The 17,143-nt window shown below is 53.7% G+C and overlaps 1 protein-coding gene across 3 annotated transcripts in view; it reads right to left on the minus strand.

Moving 5' to 3' along the window:
* The window catches only part of LOC107107538 (chelonianin-like), a 40,558-nt gene that overhangs the window by 6,548 nt on the left and 16,867 nt on the right, over nucleotides 1-17,143 (minus strand). Inside the window, exons 1-2 of one of the 3 annotated variants that reach the window (XR_001482395.1) lie at nucleotides 4,101-4,179; nucleotides 1,851-1,985 (exon numbers count right to left, since the gene is read on the minus strand). Coding sequence is in view for 1 of the 3 variants with exons in the window: in XM_015407849.1 (XP_015263335.1) it covers nucleotides 1,851-1,985 (135 nt within the window). In the remaining 2 variants the exon portion in view is untranslated. Of the gene's footprint in view, nucleotides 1-435; nucleotides 567-1,850; nucleotides 1,986-4,100; nucleotides 4,180-17,143 lie in introns of those variants that run through there. The other 2 variants (XR_001482394.1, XM_015407849.1) reach the window with 2 other exon arrangements.

Genomic DNA, 17,143 nt, shown 5'->3' on the forward strand with positions numbered 1-17,143 from the left:
CCCCACTGCTGGACCTCCTGATGGCCCCTGGTGTTTTTGGTCACTGTGTGACACAGAGTGTTGGACTGGAGGGGCCTTTGGCCTGATCCAACATTGGCGTCTCTTATATTCTTGTTAGAGGGAATTGGATAAGCATGTGGAGCAGAGGTCCATCAGCGGCTATTAGCCACAAGGTATAGGTAGGAACTCTCAGTCTGGGGCAAGGGATGCTCTGTCTTCTTGGTGCTTGGGGGGGGCAAGACTGGGAGGGCTTCTAGTGTCCTCCTGGCCCCACTGCCAGGGTTAGGGTTAGGCCCCACTGCTAGACCTACTGCTGGACCACCTGGTGTTTCTGGCCACTGTGTGACCCAGAGTGTTGGACTGGAGGGGCCACGGGCCTCATCCAACATTGGCTTCTCTTATGTTCTTCTGTTCAGTGCCGTGGACTTCCCTTACCTCTAATGGCCTTCATGCAATTGCGGCCACAGCCATTGAAGCAGCATTTTTCATCTGCACGACAGTCGCTGTCTCTCTTGCACATGTCCGCACAGACTCCACCGCCAGTAGGCTTGGGGCATCTTCCGGGATGCACTGGAAGGAGCACAGAAGGGCTGAGAGGCAAGGGGAGGGGGGACCATTCCAGGCAGCAGGCACAAGAGGGCATGTGTGCACGGCTGCCAGCCGGGACAGCTGGTTTTGCCTGCCAACCTGGGGTGGAGGGGATTCTGTGGGTAAGGTTGCCAATCTCCAGGCGAGACCAGGAGATCTCCCAGAATTACAATGGATCTCTAGGCCACAGAGCTCAACCCAGACCAGTTCTCCTGGAGCAAATGGCTGCCCTGGAGGGTGGGTTTGGTGGCCTTACACCCCACTGCGGACCCTCCACTTATGTTCTTATGTTCTTAAGACAGTTTGGCCCACTTAAACGGGCTGCAGCCCAACAGGGTCTCGGGCAAAGAGGTCTTTCCCATCACCTCCTGCCTGGTCCTTCTAACTGGAGATGCTGCCAGGGATGGAACCTGGGACCTCCTGCATGCCAAGCAGATGTTCTGTCACTGAGCCACAGCCCCTTCCCATAGCTCTCCAGGGTCTCAGGTGGAGGTCTTCCCCATCACCTCCTGCCTGGTCCTTTTAACTGGAGATGCTGCCGGGGATTGAACCTGGGACCTTCTGCATGCCAAGCAGAGGCTCTGCCACTGAGCCACGGCCCCTCAGTGTACAGCTGTCCTGCAGAGCTCCCATGGGTCAAATTCCCACCTTGTACCCTGGTGGCCCCTGTTCCAGAGGCCAGGCTGTGGCATCAGTGGCATCAGCAGAAGTCCATCGGTGGCTCTTAGCCACAAGTTATAGACAGGGGCTCTGGGGCAAGGGATGCTCTGTCTTCGTGGTGCTTGGGGGGGGGTCAACCGTGGGAGGGGCTTCTGGTGTCCTCCTGGCCCCACTGCTGGACCTCCTGATGGCCCCTGGTGTTTTTGGTCACTGTGTGACACAGAGTGTTGGACTGGAGGGGCCTTTGGCCTGATCCAACATTGGCGTCTCTTATATTCTTGTTAGAGGGAATTGGATAAGCATGTGGAGCAGAGGTCCATCAGCGGCTATTAGCCACAAGGTATAGGTAGGAACTCTCAGTCTGGGGCAAGGGATGCTCTGTCTTCTTGGTGCTTGGGGGGGGCAAGACTGGGAGGGCTTCTAGTGTCCTCCTGGCCCCACTGCCAGGGTTAGGGTTAGGCCCCACTGCTAGACCTACTGCTGGACCACCTGGTGTTTCTGGCCACTGTGTGACCCAGAGTGTTGGACTGGAGGGGCCACGGGCCTCATCCAACATTGGCTTCTCTTATGTTCTTCTGTTCAGTGCCGTGGACTTCCCTTACCTCTAATGGCCTTCATGCAATTGCGGCCACAGCCATTGAAGCAGCATTTTTCATCTGCACGACAGTCGCTGTCTCTCTTGCACATGTCCGCACAGACTCCACCGCCAGTAGGCTTGGGGCATCTTCCGGGATGCACTGGAAGGAGCACAGAAGGGCTGAGAGGCAAGGGGAGGGGGGACCATTCCAGGCAGCAGGCACAAGAGGGCATGTGTGCACGGCTGCCAGCCGGGACAGCTGGTTTTGCCTGCCAACCTGGGGTGGAGGGGATTCTGTGGGTAAGGTTGCCAATCTCCAGGCGAAACCTGGAGATCTCCCAGAATTACAATGGCTCTCTAGGCCACAGAGCTCAGCCCAGCCCAGTTCTCCTGGAGCAAATGGCTGCTTTGGAGGGTGGGTTCTGTGGCCTAACACCCTGCTGCGGACCCTCCTCTATCTGAACCCCACCCTTCCTATGTGCTATCCCCAAATCTCCAGGAATTTCATAACCTGGAGACAGCAACTCTAGCTGTGGTGTTCTGTAAGGATCTAGGACACCCTGGGTCCCATTCTCAGGCACTGAAACCACAGCCACCCAAGACCCCTAGAAGCCTCATAGGAGAAGAAGAAGAAGAAGAAGAAGAAGAGATTAGATTTATACCCCACCCTTCCCTTGGAGTTTCAGAGCGGCTTACAAATTCCTTTCCTTTCCCTTCCCCTCCCCACAACAGACACCCTGTGAGGTGGGTGGGGCTGAGAGAGCTCCTGACAGGAACTGCTCTTTTCTATGGACAGCTCTTATCAGAACTACGGCTTGCCCAAGGTCATCCAGCCAGGTGCAAGTAGAGGAGGGGTGGGGAATCAGACCCGGTTCTCCCGGATGAGAGTCCATGATCCTAAGTACTACACCAGACTGGCTCTCAGACTGGCACCAAAGATAGTGTGTTGGACCTTTGTCTGAGGCTGTTCAGCTTCTGGGTTCCCCTCTGTGGGTACGTGCAGACTGTCAGCAAGTGCTCCTGACCCAAAGGGTTAAATACATTGTACGTTTATTTAACTGGTTCAAATTATAAGGAGTGTATGGCAAACAGGAACCACTCTAGGAGCACAAGCAATAGGCCATAAGAAAACTGAAATATACTGGGCTCAGACGCGTTAGTGATCAGCTCATATTTATTAAAGTGATTTCAGTTAACTCTAAAAGACAACTCTAGCAGGGCCGGATCCCTACTTATATGCGTGCAACACACCACACCCAACACCCCCCCACTCCCCCTGACAGGCTATTTACAAGATAACCCTCGTTCAATAGAATAAAACTCGACTATCTATGGCTAGAGGCCAACTTATTAGACATTAAACGGTTGCCAACTTGCTCCTGCATTGTAGCTTCATGGCATGATGTTCTTACCTGCATTCTTAAGAGAGAAAATCTATTCCATGCCCAACAATCCTTGTCATCCTGGCATGAAAGCGCAGGAGCCACAGCCTCCCCCCCCCCACACCGGGGGAGTGGTCTTCTTAGCTGCCAGCGAGCATCGAGCATGGCCTTTTCAGCTGTCCCTGCCTCAGCCTGCATTGCCCCTTAGCCCAGAAGGGCACACCAGGCTCATGAGCAACCGGCTGTAATCCCACAAGATCTCCAGGTCCCACCTGGAGCCTGGCAACCCGGGATGAAACCCTGGGAGCTCTGGAGTTGCTGCCAGCCCAGCCACCAGCGGGGAGGGGGGGCAGGGTTGCCAGATCCAGGTCGGGAAAGTCCTGGAGATTGGGGGGTGGAGCCAGGGGAGGGCGGGGACCACAGAGAGTCCCTCCCTCCAAAGCCGCCATTTCCCCCAGGAAATGATCTCTCTGCAGTCTGGAGAGGAGCTGGAATTCCGGGGGATCCCCAGGCCCCATCCCTGGTCACTGGGGAACTGCCAAGATTACGCATTGCTAGAATGATTCCACCGGGGGGAAACAGTCATTCATTTATCTATGTATTTATTATCTCCGTGTCTGAACCGACCTCCCCCAGAGGGCTCAGGGCGCCGTGCGACATAGTTAAGATACATCTTAGAAAAACCAAATCGCCAATCGGAGTTCCAACAAAACCCGTGGAAGCCTTAACCTTCTGTCTTGCTGGATAGATGTAACATGGACAGGAAACACCACCTGCTCCACGTTGCCCTGGATGGTGTGTGTGTGTGTGGGGGGGGCAGGGCTTCCAAAAATCCACCTCTGACAACACAGGCCCATTGGGGGAGTGGGTGGGGGGGGGGTCTCCCCATGTACCTCGTGCTTCCGTTGCAGTCGGCATCCCAGCCCAGATGGAGAGGAGTCCCACGAGGAGGAGGAGGGAGAGGATCCTGGGTGCCATGGCGCTACTTGCAGAAGAGTCTATTGAAAGTGCCTCTGCTGGTCCACGCTGGCCGGTTTATAAACCCTTCCCAGCCTGGGTGGAGTCTGGAGGGTGTCCACGGTTGAGCAAGAGGACGCTGGGAGTTCCCAGGGCTCCTTCCCTTGAATTTGCATCCTCTGAACTGGGTATGAAACTGCCTATGAGACAGGAGGCCAAACCTGTTTGGGGCTGGAGCCAAGGGTGATGGGGCCCCACGTCTTTGCCTGCAAGGAGGAGGTGACCCCTCTTTTTACTGTTTCTTCCAGTTTGGTGCAGTGGTTAAGTGTGCAGACTCTAATCTGGGAGAACCGGGTTTGATTCCCCACTCCTCCTCCACTTGCAGCTACTGGATGACCTTGTGCAAGTCATAGTTCTGATAAGAGCTGTTCTTGAAAAAAAGAGCCGTTTCTGTCAAGAGCTCTCTCAGCCCCACCCACCTCACAGGGTGTCTGTTGTGGGGAGGGGAAGGGAAAGGAGATGGTAAGCTGCTCTGAAACTCCTTTGGGTAGTGAAGGGCAGGGTATAAATCCAATGTCGTCGTCGTCGTCCTCTTCCTCCTCCTCCTCCTCCTCCTCCTCCTCCTCCTCTTCTTCTTCTTCTTCCCCAGATCCTGGACTGAAGGGGATTTACATGGGACAATGGCATAGGCGAAGCGATTCTCTTCACAAGCAATAATGTTCTTATCCAACAAATACAGTGGTTAAATTCGACTCATACTTGTGTATATTTATATACCTTAGTACAAAACACTGTACAATGAAAAACAATCAACAAACTCTGTCGGAACAGTACAAACAATAGATTAAAGGAGAGAGAAAAAAGCGTCCAGCGAAACGTTCCAGATCTGTGTAAATAGATCATGAGGTCCTGGATATACTACGCCCCTCATTGCGTCCTAAAAGACATCTCTCTCCACAAGTGAGAAAACTGTGAAGCTCCTCCACTTCAGTTTATCCTATTGGGAAGCCGCCAGTGTTCTCAGTCTAAGCTGAGTCAGTGTGAGCCAGCTCACAGTTTTTTTAGCCTCCAGCTCACCCATTTTTGTCCTAGCTCAGGAAGGAGGGCTCCAGAGCAAAATCATTTATGCAGTGGCCAAATTGCTGGCTCACAGCTTTAATGCCAGTAGCTCACCAAGTAGAATTTTTTGCTCACAAGACTCCACAGCTTAGAGGGAGCATTGGAAGCCATTGGAGGTTTTTACAAAACGAACATATAGCTTTATGTTTATAGCAGGAGGAAAAACCTGCCATCCAAGTGAAAGCTGCTGACAAATGCCTCCTTCGATGTCAAGGCCGTAGTGGATAGCTCCATGAAAGTGTCAACCCCGTGGGCTGCAGCAGTTGAAAAGGCAAACCTCTATGTTACGGGTTATTCGGAAAGAGACTGAAATGCCCCCGTAGAGATCTATGGTGCAGCCTCACTTGGAGTACTGTGTACAGTTCTGGTCCCCGTCTCTCCCAAAGGACATTGCAGGGCTGGGAAAGGTACAGAGGAGGGCAGCCGAGAGGATGAGGGGGGTGGGAGCCCCTTCCCCAGGAGGAACAGGTTGAAGAGTCGCTGGGACTTCTCAGTTGAGAAAGGAGACAATGTGGTTGGGTGTTTTTTTGGACATGTTAGAGGTTTATAAAATTATGTGTGCGGTTGAGAAAGAAGAGAGAACGTTTTGTCCCTCTCCCATAACACTTCCCTCCCCCATAATAGTAGAATTTTGGGGCACCCAATGATGATGGCGGACAATAGCTTGAGGACAGACACAAGGAAATAGTTCTTCACCCAACGAGCAGATGCGCTGGGTCCTTCATTCCAGGTGGACGTGGCGATGACCACAGGCACGGATGCCTCTGAGAGGGGGTTGGACAGATTCACGGAGAAAAGGGTCTCTCAGTGGCTTCTGGCCACGGTGAGTAAAAGAAACCTCCATATTCAGAGTCAGTCGACTTCTAGGAAGTAAGATCCAGGGAAGGCCTCTATGCCCTGTTTGTTGGCTCTCCAGAGGCACTGGTTGGCCACGGGGCTTGATGGGCCAGTTCCCCCAATCCTGAAAAGGGGACAGGACTCCTGAAGAGCACCTCCTTGGAACCCACCGCCTGAATACCTTAGACCCTCTCCAATTTGCCATGCTTAAGCCAGGCATCAGAGCAGATGGTGTGTCTGGTCATGGTGAGTTGTTGGTTGACCTCTGAAGCTCTGAGGAGCCCTGGGTCCCTGAAGGAGGGCTGTGAGATCCCCTCTGCCTCCAAGAAGAAGAAGAAGAAGAAGAAGTAGTAGAAGAAGAAGAAGAAGAAGAAGAAGAAGAAGAAGAAGAAGAAGAAGAGGAGGAGGAGGAGGAGGAGGAGGAGGAGATTGGATTCATACCCCAAGGCCCTTCACTACCCGAATGTGTCTCAGAGCGGCTGACAAACTCCTTTTCCCTTCCCCTCCCCACAACAGACACCCCCTGTGAGGTAGGTGGGGCTGAGAGAGCTCTTGACAGAAACGGCTCTTTTTCAGGAACAGCTCTGACAGAACTGCGGCTTGCCCAAGGTCACCCAGCCAGGTGCGAGTGGAGGAGGAGTGGGTGAATCAGACCCGGTTCACCCAGATTAGAGTCCGCCTGCCCTTAACCACTGCACCAAACTGGCTCCAAGAGGCCCACCTAGCTGGTTCCTTGTCAGTGTCCGGGCCCCGACGGGGATAGGCGAGGCTGCTGCTGGGGTCTTCTCAGCTGTGCTCTGGCTGGTTTCAGTTGCCCTCTTGCGCCCTTTCTGGTTCTCCTGTGTGATTTTGTGTTTTGCCTCTTGACGACCTTTTCGTTAGCTGCTTTAAAGACTTCAGTGCAGTCTATGAATACATACAATAAGTATAAAGTGGAAATTGGGACAATAACACATTCTTTTTTTTTTTTTGGTATAATTTCATAGTATGTTGACGATAAAACAAGTCCACTTTAACATGCCGGCCATTCACGGAGTTCCTACCCGATTCCCCTGCGATTCAGGTGACTTCTGCTGATCAGCCAAGCAGTCGCCTGGACCACATTCCGTGCTGACCCAAGGCACCATCCCAGTTTTGTAAGAAGTAGGTTCCATGTGACTTGAGGCGGTCCCTCCTGCACCGGCCGGTGCCATGCCGCCTTGGGGTGTTCTGGCTGCTCTGTGTTCCAGTGACCAGCCCATGCCCCCCCCCCCCGTCCCTCCCTTGGAAAGCTTAGAATGGCATATGGTAAGGTCTGCCACGGAGACCCCAAGGAGCACTGAGCCAGCACAGCAGGGCCACTCGGCTCAAAGGGGCCGGCCATGGGCATCCGTCCGCCCCCCCAGCTGGAAGCAGTGCAGGAGGAGGCTGCTTGGGAGCGGGCACCAACCGCCGTGGCTAGAGTTGCCAACCTCCTGGTGGACCCTGAAGTTCTCCCAGAATTATCACTCATCTCCGGGCTACAGGGATCAGTTCCCCTGGAGAAAATGTCAGCTTGGTAGGGTGGACTCCATGACATGGGCTCCCTGCCGAACACCCTCCCACCTGCCATTGTAGGGGGATGGGGGTGTGGGGTTGCCGGATCCAGGCTGGGAAACTCCTGGAGATTTGGGGGTGGAGCCTGGGGAGGACAGGGACCCCCTCAGTGGGGTGCAATGCCACAGAGAGTCCACCCTCCAGAGAATCCATTTTCTCCGGGGGAACCGATCGCTGTAGTCTGGAGATAAGATATAATCCCGGGGGATCCCCAGGCCCCACCTGGAAGATGGCATCCCTGCTCCCACCCCCAGGCTCTGCCCCCAAATCCCCAGGAAGTTCTCAACCCAGAGCTGCCAGCCCTAGCCAAGGCTGATTTGGGGGAGGGGGTCTGGGCGAAGAAGAAGAACAGAAGAAGAGATTGGATTTATACCCTGCCCTTCACTACCCAAAGGTGTCTCAGAGCAGCTCACAAACCCCTTTCCCTCCCCCTCCCCACAACAGACACCCTAGGAGGCAGGCGGGGCTGAGAGAGCTCAGACAGAAACAGTTCTGACAGAACTACGGCTTGCCCAAGGCCATCCAGCCAGGTGCAAGTGGAGGAGGAGTGGGGAATGAAACCCGGTTCTCCCAGATTAGACTCCGTGCACTTAACCACGACCCCAAACTGGCTCTCCCTTGAGGCAGCCCTTGAGGCCTGGGTAGAGCGACCGGGCCTTGACCCTGCTTGCTCCTGGCCACAACTGCCCCCCCCCACCACAAAGGGCAGTGCGAGTTAAACAGCCACACCTGCCTGCCGGATTGCACAAACAGACCACTCCAGTCCAGTTGTATCAACTCTGAAGATGCAACAGGCGATTGCCACAAGGTGGAAAGGAGACAGAAATGTGGGGCACGGAGTGGGAAATCCCCAAAGGGTCACAGAGAGCCTCCCCCTTCCCTGTGGCGTGTTGCTGGAATTGTGAGTATAAAATGTTTCCTCTCTGATCTATCCTTTATTTTCCAAGTGTCATTCCTATGGGGAGATTTTTGTGGGAGGCCCTTAGAAGGGGCAAGGAACCCCTAAGTAGAATTTTGGGAGCGCTTGATCGTTCCTCAGCGTGTCCAGCCGGCGTGGCCAGGAGCTGACAGAAGTTCTGCAAGGTCCCTTCCAACTCTAACAGTCTATGATTCTATGGCCCCCGTCACAAGCGAGGAATTGGGCCGGGAGAGGGACGGATCGGATGTGCGGCAAATGGGCGCGATCCCACGGCAACATCTGGGAAGCGTTGCCCGGCTGTCCCCGATCCGTCCCTCCCGCCCAAAACCCCGCACCAAAAAAGAACTACCTACCTGGGTGGTTCATCCGGAAGGGCCGCGGCAAGTGCGGCCGTGGGATCGCCGGCGCGTCCTTGCGCCGGCGCATCCCCAGCTCCTGGCTGAGCTATGCATGTGTGAGCATGCGCAGTTCGCCGGCCTCCCCTTCCCACCGTCACTTTCTCCCCGACATCTGATCATGCCGGGGAGCGATGGCGCCGCGGCTGAGGGGATCCGTTGGATCCGGCTGTGGCGTCTCAATTTTGGTGCGGCTCAGATTAGCCGCAGTTCGCCCATTGTTTTTCCTGCCATGTGGCAGGGACCTATGATTCTGTAGGCAGACCTTAAGCCCTCTGTAAAGCGGGAGGCTTGGCATTTTGCCACTGCGCTGACAGACCTGCAGTCTCCCACTGCCTCACTGTACGGCCACAGGAGTCGGTCTCCCAGGAGGCACTGCAAGTTTGGCCACGAGGAGCCCGCTTTCTCTCCTTTCCGCTCTTTCCCGTTATAATATACGTGGGTAGGATGTGAGTCTTGGCATGAAGGCAAACCCTCTAGTACGGCAAATATTCTGGCTCCCCTGACTTAATGGCAGGTGCATACCAGTCCTTTATTTCTAAATGTTTCCAAATTCTTTAGATTCGTGAACAATGCAGGTGAATGCAAATGTTGGTTTCTGTGTACAAAGTGACAGGGAAAAGGTCGCTCTTGAGATAGAGGACTTGCATGTCCACTGTGCTGCTTGGGAAGTTACAGAAATAGAGAAGAGATGGGGGGAAGTTACAGAAATAGAGAAGAGATATGATTTCTTTATAAAATGAACTGTATAAATGGGTTTTAAATTTTGTGAGCCGACTCTTGTATTTTTCTCACAACATGGCACTCAGGGTCCCTTCCTCTGCGTGGAGCTGAGATCTCTCCAGTCCCCTCCTCCCCCCAGCTGCCTCCTCCTGCCCTTTGCCCAGGAGAGAGGCTCAAGGCGGGGGAGCCTGCCGCCACCCTCCTTCCTCCTTCCTCCTTCCTCCTAGCACTGCAGAGGCGGGGATGTGCACAGACCAGGGGGTGCCTTTCTGGGAAGCATCAAGCAAGAAACTGGTGACGACCTCAAGTGGAATCCGGGACGTCAGGAGCCAGATGCCACAACAGGGCAGGACGCTCTGCAGGGGAGGCATTTTGCTCAGGGAGGGACCTCTGCCCGGCCTGCTTCCGGCGGAGTCCGTGAAGGGTGAGGGGTGGGCCACTTCATCTGCTTGAAGGCCGATCTTCAGAAAGAGCCCTTGGCACGGATGCCCACTGGCTTCTGCACAGCCCCACCGAGAAGCTTCTCAAAGGGCGCAACGGCTGCAGGAGTGGATGATACCCACCATAAGAGGAAAAAAGGCAACACGGATGCAGAGCCCTCTGAGCCTTATTTATTTATTCATTTATTTATTAAAATGGATTTGCTAGGCTGCCCTTCTCTACAAGTAGTGCTCAGGGTGGCTTACAACAAGACAGCATATAATACAAATAATAATAATAATAGTAATAATAATAATAGTAATAATAGAAGTAGTAGTAGAAGTAGTAGTAGTAGTAATAATGATGATGATGATGATGATAATATAATTCTTACACGCCCAGGGAAATGCTGATCGCCACGTTGGGGTCAGGAAGCAATTTTTCTCAAGGCCAGTTTGGCCAGGGATCCTGGAGGGGTTTTTTTTGTCATCTTGTGGGTGTGGAGCAGCGATCACTGGGTGTGTGTGTGTGGGGGGGGGAGGTATTTGTGAGGGAAGGGAGGTTGAATCCTGCAGATGGATCCTCCGACCAGCTACAATGTGTGTGTTTATTATTATTATTATTATTATTATTATTATTATTATTATCATCACACACACCCAAGTCTGGTTGGTCTCTCAAGTCCTCCCGGGCGCCAGTCTACCTGTCCTTCTGCAGACCGAGACGGCTACCCTGTGAAAGTTTCTTGGCACCATCCAGAGCTCCCAGTATTTATCAGGTGTGGTTTGGGGAATGTGCCTTGGGGGCAATGCTCCCTCTAAGCTATGGAGCCCTGTGAGCAAAAATCCTACTTTGTGAGCTACTGGCATTAAAGTTGTGAGTGAGCGATTTGGCTGCTGCATAAATCAGTTTGCTCCAGAGCCCTCCTTCCTAAGCTATGACAGAAATGTGTGAGTCGGAGGCTAAGAAACTGTGAGCCAGCTCTCACTAACTCAGCTTAGAGGTAACACTGCTTGGGGGGAGGGGAATTCTGCTGTTTCCCCATTCAATTTTCCTGACTTGAAAATGGCAGAGATTTGATCCTAAGGGGCTGAGAAAAACAAAGAGAAAAATCTCTTGGGAATATTGATCCTGTAATGTATCGGGGTCCGAAGATGGCCGTGGCCACGTGGGCCCGGCCATGCGGTCTAGCACAGACCAGGACAGCAGCTCGCAACCTTCGACCCGACTCATCCAGGGTACTGGGAGGCATGGGTCGCTCAGCTCAAACACTTCTTAAACATACGAGGCGAAGCGGACGTCGAAAGGAAGAAATCTTGGCTGCTGAACACTCGTGGCGTCGCAACCGTCCGACTGGCAAAGAATCTTGTGGTGCCTGAGATGCTCGAGGACCGCCAACTACGACGAGCTAATCACTGCCCTCAACAATCACTATGCACCAAAGCCATCGAAGTGGGCCCTCCTCATGGACTTCACCACGAGGATGCAGAGCCCCGGAGAATTGGTCGGCGAGGTACTCGGCCGCACCGCCAGCAAGTGTGAGTTCCCAACCTCACAGACTCCCTGCTCACCCAATTCCTGTGGGGTGTCCGCGAGTCAAAGTTGCAGCGGAAGCTCATGCATCAGATCGACATCACTCTCGACACCGCCCTGCAGACGGCCACTGCATTTGAGAAGACGGCGCAGAGGGATCGTCAGCCACAAGCACACGCGGCACACCGGGCTTCAAGGGCTCCGAAATCTGACCTCTCCGAGGAGGATGAAGCGCACCAGGTGTCCCATCACGTCCGCCCCCTTTCAAAGGCATCCGTGCCTGTGGTAATCGTCACGTCCACCTGGAATGAAGGACCCAGCGCATCTGCTCGTTGGGTGAAGAACTATTTCCTTGTGTCTGTCCTCAAGCTATTGTCCGCCATCATCATTGGGTACCCCAAAATTCTACTATTATGGGGGAGGGAAGTGTTATGGGAGAGGGACAAAACGTCCTCTCTTCTTTCTCAACCGCACACATAATTTTATAAACCTCTAACATGTCCAAAAAAACACCCAACCACATTGTCTCCTTTCTCAACTGAGAAGTCCCAGCGACTCTCCAGCCTGTTCCTCCTGGGGAAGGGGCTCCAACCCCCCTCATCCTCTCAGCTGCCCTCCTCTGTACCTTTCCCAGCCCTGCAATGTCCTTTGGGAGAGACGGGGATCAGAACTGTACACAGTACTCCAAGTGAGGCTGCACGATAGATCTAAACGGGGGCATTTCAATCTCTTTCCGAATAACCCGTAACATAGAGGTTTGCCTTTTCAACTGCTGCAGCCCACGGGGTTGACACTTTCATGGAGCTATCCACTACGGCCTTGACATCTAAGGAGGCATTTGTCAGCAGCTTTCACTTGGATGGCAGGTTTTTCCTCCTGCTATAAACATAAAGCTATATGTTCGTTTTATAAAAACCTCCAGTGGCTTCCAATGCTCCCTCTAAGCTGTGGAGTCTTGTGAGCAAAAAATTCTACTTGGTGAGCTACTGGCATTAAAGCTGTGAGCCAGCAATTTGGCCACTGCATAAATGATTTTGCTCTGGAGCCCTCCTTCCTGAGCTAGGACAAAAATGGGTGAGCTGGAGGCTAAAAAAACTGTGAGCTGGCTCACACTGACTCAGCTTAGAGGGAACACTGGCCCAATAGGATAAACTGAAGTGGAGGAGCTTTACAGTTTTCTCACTTATGGACAGAGATGTCTTTTAGGACGCAATGAGGGGCGTAGTATATCCAGGGCCTCATGATCTATTTACACAGATCTGGAACGTTTCGGTGGACGTTTTTTTCTATCTCCTTTAATCTATTGTTTGTACTGTTCCGACAGAGTTTGTTGTTTTTCATTGTACAGTGTTTTGTACAAAGGTATATAAATATACACAAGTATGAGTCGAATTTAACCACTGTATTTGTTGGATAAGAACATTATTGCTTGTGAAGAGAATCGCTTCGCCTATGCCATTGTCCCATGTAAATCCCCTTCAGTCCAGGATCTGGGGAAGAAGAAGAAGAAGAAGAGGAGGAGGAAGAGGAGATTGGATTTACACCCGCCCTTCACTTGGAGTCTCAGAGTGGCTTACAATCTCCTTTCCCTTCCCCTCCCCACAACAGACACCCTGTGAGGTAGGCGGGACTGAGAGAGCGCTTTCAAGGACTCAAGAACAACTCTGACAGAACTATGTCTTGCACAAGGTCATCCAGCAGCTGCAAGTGGAGGAATGGGGGCCCGGTTCTCCCAGATTAGAGTCCGCGCACTTAACCACTACACCAAACTGGAAGAAACAGTAAAAAGAGGGGTCACCTCCTCCTTGCAGGCAAAGACGTGGGGCACCCTCACCCTTGGCTCCAGCCCCGAACAGGTTTGGCCTCCTGTCTCATAGGCAGTTTCATGCCCAGTTCAGAGGATGCAAATTCTTTTTTTTTAATAAGATGATGATGATGATGATTATTATTATTATTATTCTGAACAATATATTCAACAGTACATTCAGAACACAAATTAATACCATGCAATAATCAACACTCTCAACCGGGAAGGAGCCCTGGGAAATCCCAGCATCCTCTTGCTCAACCGTGGACACCCCCCAGACTCCACCCAGGCTGGGACGGGTTTATAAACCGGCCGGCGTGGACCTGACGAGACACTTGCAGTGGACTCTTCTGCAAGCAGCGCCATGGCACCCAGGATCCTCTCCCTCCTCCTCCTCGTGGGACTCCTCTCCATCTGGGCTGGGATGCCGACTGCAACGGAAGCACAAGGTACATGGGGAGACCCCCCACCCACCCACTCCCCCAATGGGCCTGTGTTGTCAGAGGTGGATTTTTGGAAGCCCTGCCCCCCCCCCACACACACACACCATCCAGGCCAACTTGGAGCAGGTGGTGTTTCCTGTCAATGTTACATTTGTCGAGCGAGACAGACGGTTGAGGCTTCCACGGGTTTTGTTGGAGCTCCGATTGGCGATTTGGTTTTAAATTGATTAATTCATGCACTGTAATGTTTTAACTAGGTTGTATCTTAACTATGTCGCACAGCGTCCTGACACCTCTGGGGGAGGTCGGTTTAGACATGGAAATAATAAATACATAGATAAATGACTGTTTCCCCCCGTGGAATCATTCTGGCGATGCGTAATCTTGGCAGTTCCCCAGTGACCAAGGATGGGGCCGGGGGATCAGTCCCCCTGGGGGAAATGGCGGCTTTGGAGGGAGGGACTCTCTGTGGTCCCCGCCCTCCCCAGGCTCCACCCCCCAATCTCCAGGACTTTCCCGACCTGGATCTGCCAGCCCTGCCCCCCCTCCCCGCTGGTGGCTGGGCTGGCAGCAACTCCAGAGCTCCAAGGGCTTCATCCCGGGTTGCCAGGCTCCAGGTGGGACCTGGAGATCTTGTGGGATTACAGCTGGTTGCTCATGAGCCTGGTGTGCCCTCCTGGGATAAGGGGCAATGCAGGCTGAGGCAGGGACAGCTGAAAAGGCGGTGCTCGATGCTCGCTGGCAGCTAAGAAGACCACTCCCCCGGTGTGTGGAGGGGGAGGCTGTGGCTCCTGCGCTTTCATGCCAGGATGACAAGGATTGTTGGGCATGGAACAGATCTTCTCTCTTAAGCCTGTGGGTAAGACCATCATGCCAGGAATCTATACTGGAGGAACAAGTTGGCGACCTTTTTAATGTCTAATAAGTTGGACTCTAGCCATAGATAGTCAAGTTTTATTGTTTTCTTATTGCCTATTGCTTGTGCTCCTAGAGTGGTTCCTGCTTGCCATACACTCCTTACAATTTGAACCAGTTAAATAAATTTAAAATGTATTTAACCCTTTGGGTCAGGAGCACTTGCTGAAAGTCTGCACGTACCCACAGAGGGGAACCCAGAGGCTGAACAGCCTCAGACAAAGGTCCAACACCCTATGCTTGGTGCCACTTTGAGAGCCAGTCTGGTGTAGTACTTAGGATCATGGACTCTCATCTGGGAGAACTGGGTCTGATTCCCCACTTCTCCACTTGCACCTGCTGGATGACCTTGGGCAAGGCATAGTTCTGATAAGAGCTGTCCTTGGAAAAAAGCCATTTCTCTCAGAGCTCTCTCAGCCCCGTCTACTTCACAGGGTGTCTGTTGTGGGGAGGGGAAGGGAGAGGAGTTTGTAAGCCGCTCTGAGACTCCTTCGGGTAGTGAAGGGCCATGGGGTATAAATCCAATCTCCTCCTCTTCTTCTATGAGGCTTCTAGGGGTCTTGGGTGGCTGTGGTTTCAGCGCCTGAGAATGGGAGCCGGGGTGTCCTGAATCCTTACAGAACCCCACAGCTAGAGTTGCCAACTCCAGGTTATGAAATTCCTGGAGATTTGGGGATAGCACTTAGGAAGGGTGGGGTTCGGGGAGAGGAGGGTCCGCAGCAGGGTGTAAGACCACCGAACCCACCCTCCAGGGCAGGCATTTGCTCCAGGAGAACTGGGCTGAGCTCTGTGGCCTAGAGATCCATTGTAATTCTGGGAGATCTCCAGGTCTCGCCTGGAGATTGGCAAGCTTACCCACAGGCCCTCTTGTGCCCACTGCCTGGAATGGTCCCCCCTCCCCTTGCCTCTCAGCCCTTCTGTGTTCCTTCCAGAGCGTCCCGGAAAATGCCCCAAGCCTCAAGGCGTTGGGCACTGCGAGAAGAGGTGCAAGGAAGATGGACACTGTCGTGTAGCACTTGCCCCAAACCGAGAGTTCCTACCTACACCTCGTGGCTAATAGCCGCTGATGGACCTCTGCTCCACATGTTTATCCAATTCCCTCTAACAAGAATATAAGTGACGCCAATGTTGGATCAGGCCAATGGCCCCTCCAGTCCAACACTCTGTGTCACACAGTGACCAAAAACACCAGGGGCCATCAGGAGGTCCATCAGTGGGGCCAGGACACCAGAAGCCCTCCCACGGTTGACCCCCCCCCAAGCACCAAGAAGACAGAGCATCCCTTGCCCCAGAGCCCCTGTCTATACCTTGTGGCTAAGAGCCACCGATGGACTTCTGCTGATGTCACTGATGCCACAGCCTGGCCTCTGGAACGGGGGCCACCAGGGTACAAGGAGGGAATTTGACCCATGGAACTCCGCAGGACAGCTGTACACTGAGGGGCCGTGGCTCAGTGGAAGGGCCTCTGCTTGGCATGCAGAAGGCCCCAGGTTCAACCTCCAATCAGCATCTCCAATTAAAGGACCGGGCAGGAGGTGATGGGGAAGACCTCTTTGCCTGAGACCCTGTTGAGCTGCAGCCCGTTTACGTGGGCCGAACTGTCTTGGCTGGACCAGTGGTTCTGATCCGGTCTAAGGCAGCTTCGTGTGCTCATGTGCTGCAATGTTCTTTTTGTGCTTCTGAGCATGAGACGGATTTGGAAGGCCGGGATAGGGGGAGAGAGGCGGGGCAGACAGAGGTGCTGAAGCCGGCCGGGGTCTCCAGAGTGCGGACACAGCCTGAATGTTGCCGGAAAGGAGGACTGGGGGGCTGTTGCTCCAGGTTGACTCCCGGCCTGTCCCCGGCACCAGGAAAGGCCTTCACCCGAGACTCCCCCCTGAAACAATGTCCCTTTCAGGTGGGGGCGCTGGGGGAACGTGCCCGGGACCTCCTGCTCCCAAAGTAGATGATCTCCCAAAGAGCCATGGCCCCACCACTAAACCTGAAGGAGGGCTGGGGCAGTTAGGAGAGGAGGGGCCAGCTGCAGGAACACAATCTTCTGCCCCACATCGGCGGCCCTGCCCCCTTCCCCCTTTTCTGTCATCCCTCACCCATCTGCAGCCTCCGTGCTGGGGGCCCGGGTGGGAGTCGGCCGTGGCCTGCCTCTCCGCAGCAGCCCTGGGCTTCCTGGGTGGTCTCCCCTCCAAAGACCCACCTGGGCCAACCCTGTGTGGCTTCCAGGATCCGATGCGATTGGCCTAGTCTGGGCCGTACCTAATCTCTGCAGCATCCCCCCCCCCCGTCGTTTCTCGGT

The sequence above is a fragment of the Gekko japonicus genome, unplaced genomic scaffold, assembly GCF_001447785.1.
Source record: "Gekko japonicus isolate JY-2015 unplaced genomic scaffold, Gekko_japonicus_V1.1 scaffold3476, whole genome shotgun sequence".
NCBI lineage: Eukaryota > Metazoa > Chordata > Lepidosauria > Squamata > Gekkonidae > Gekko > Gekko japonicus.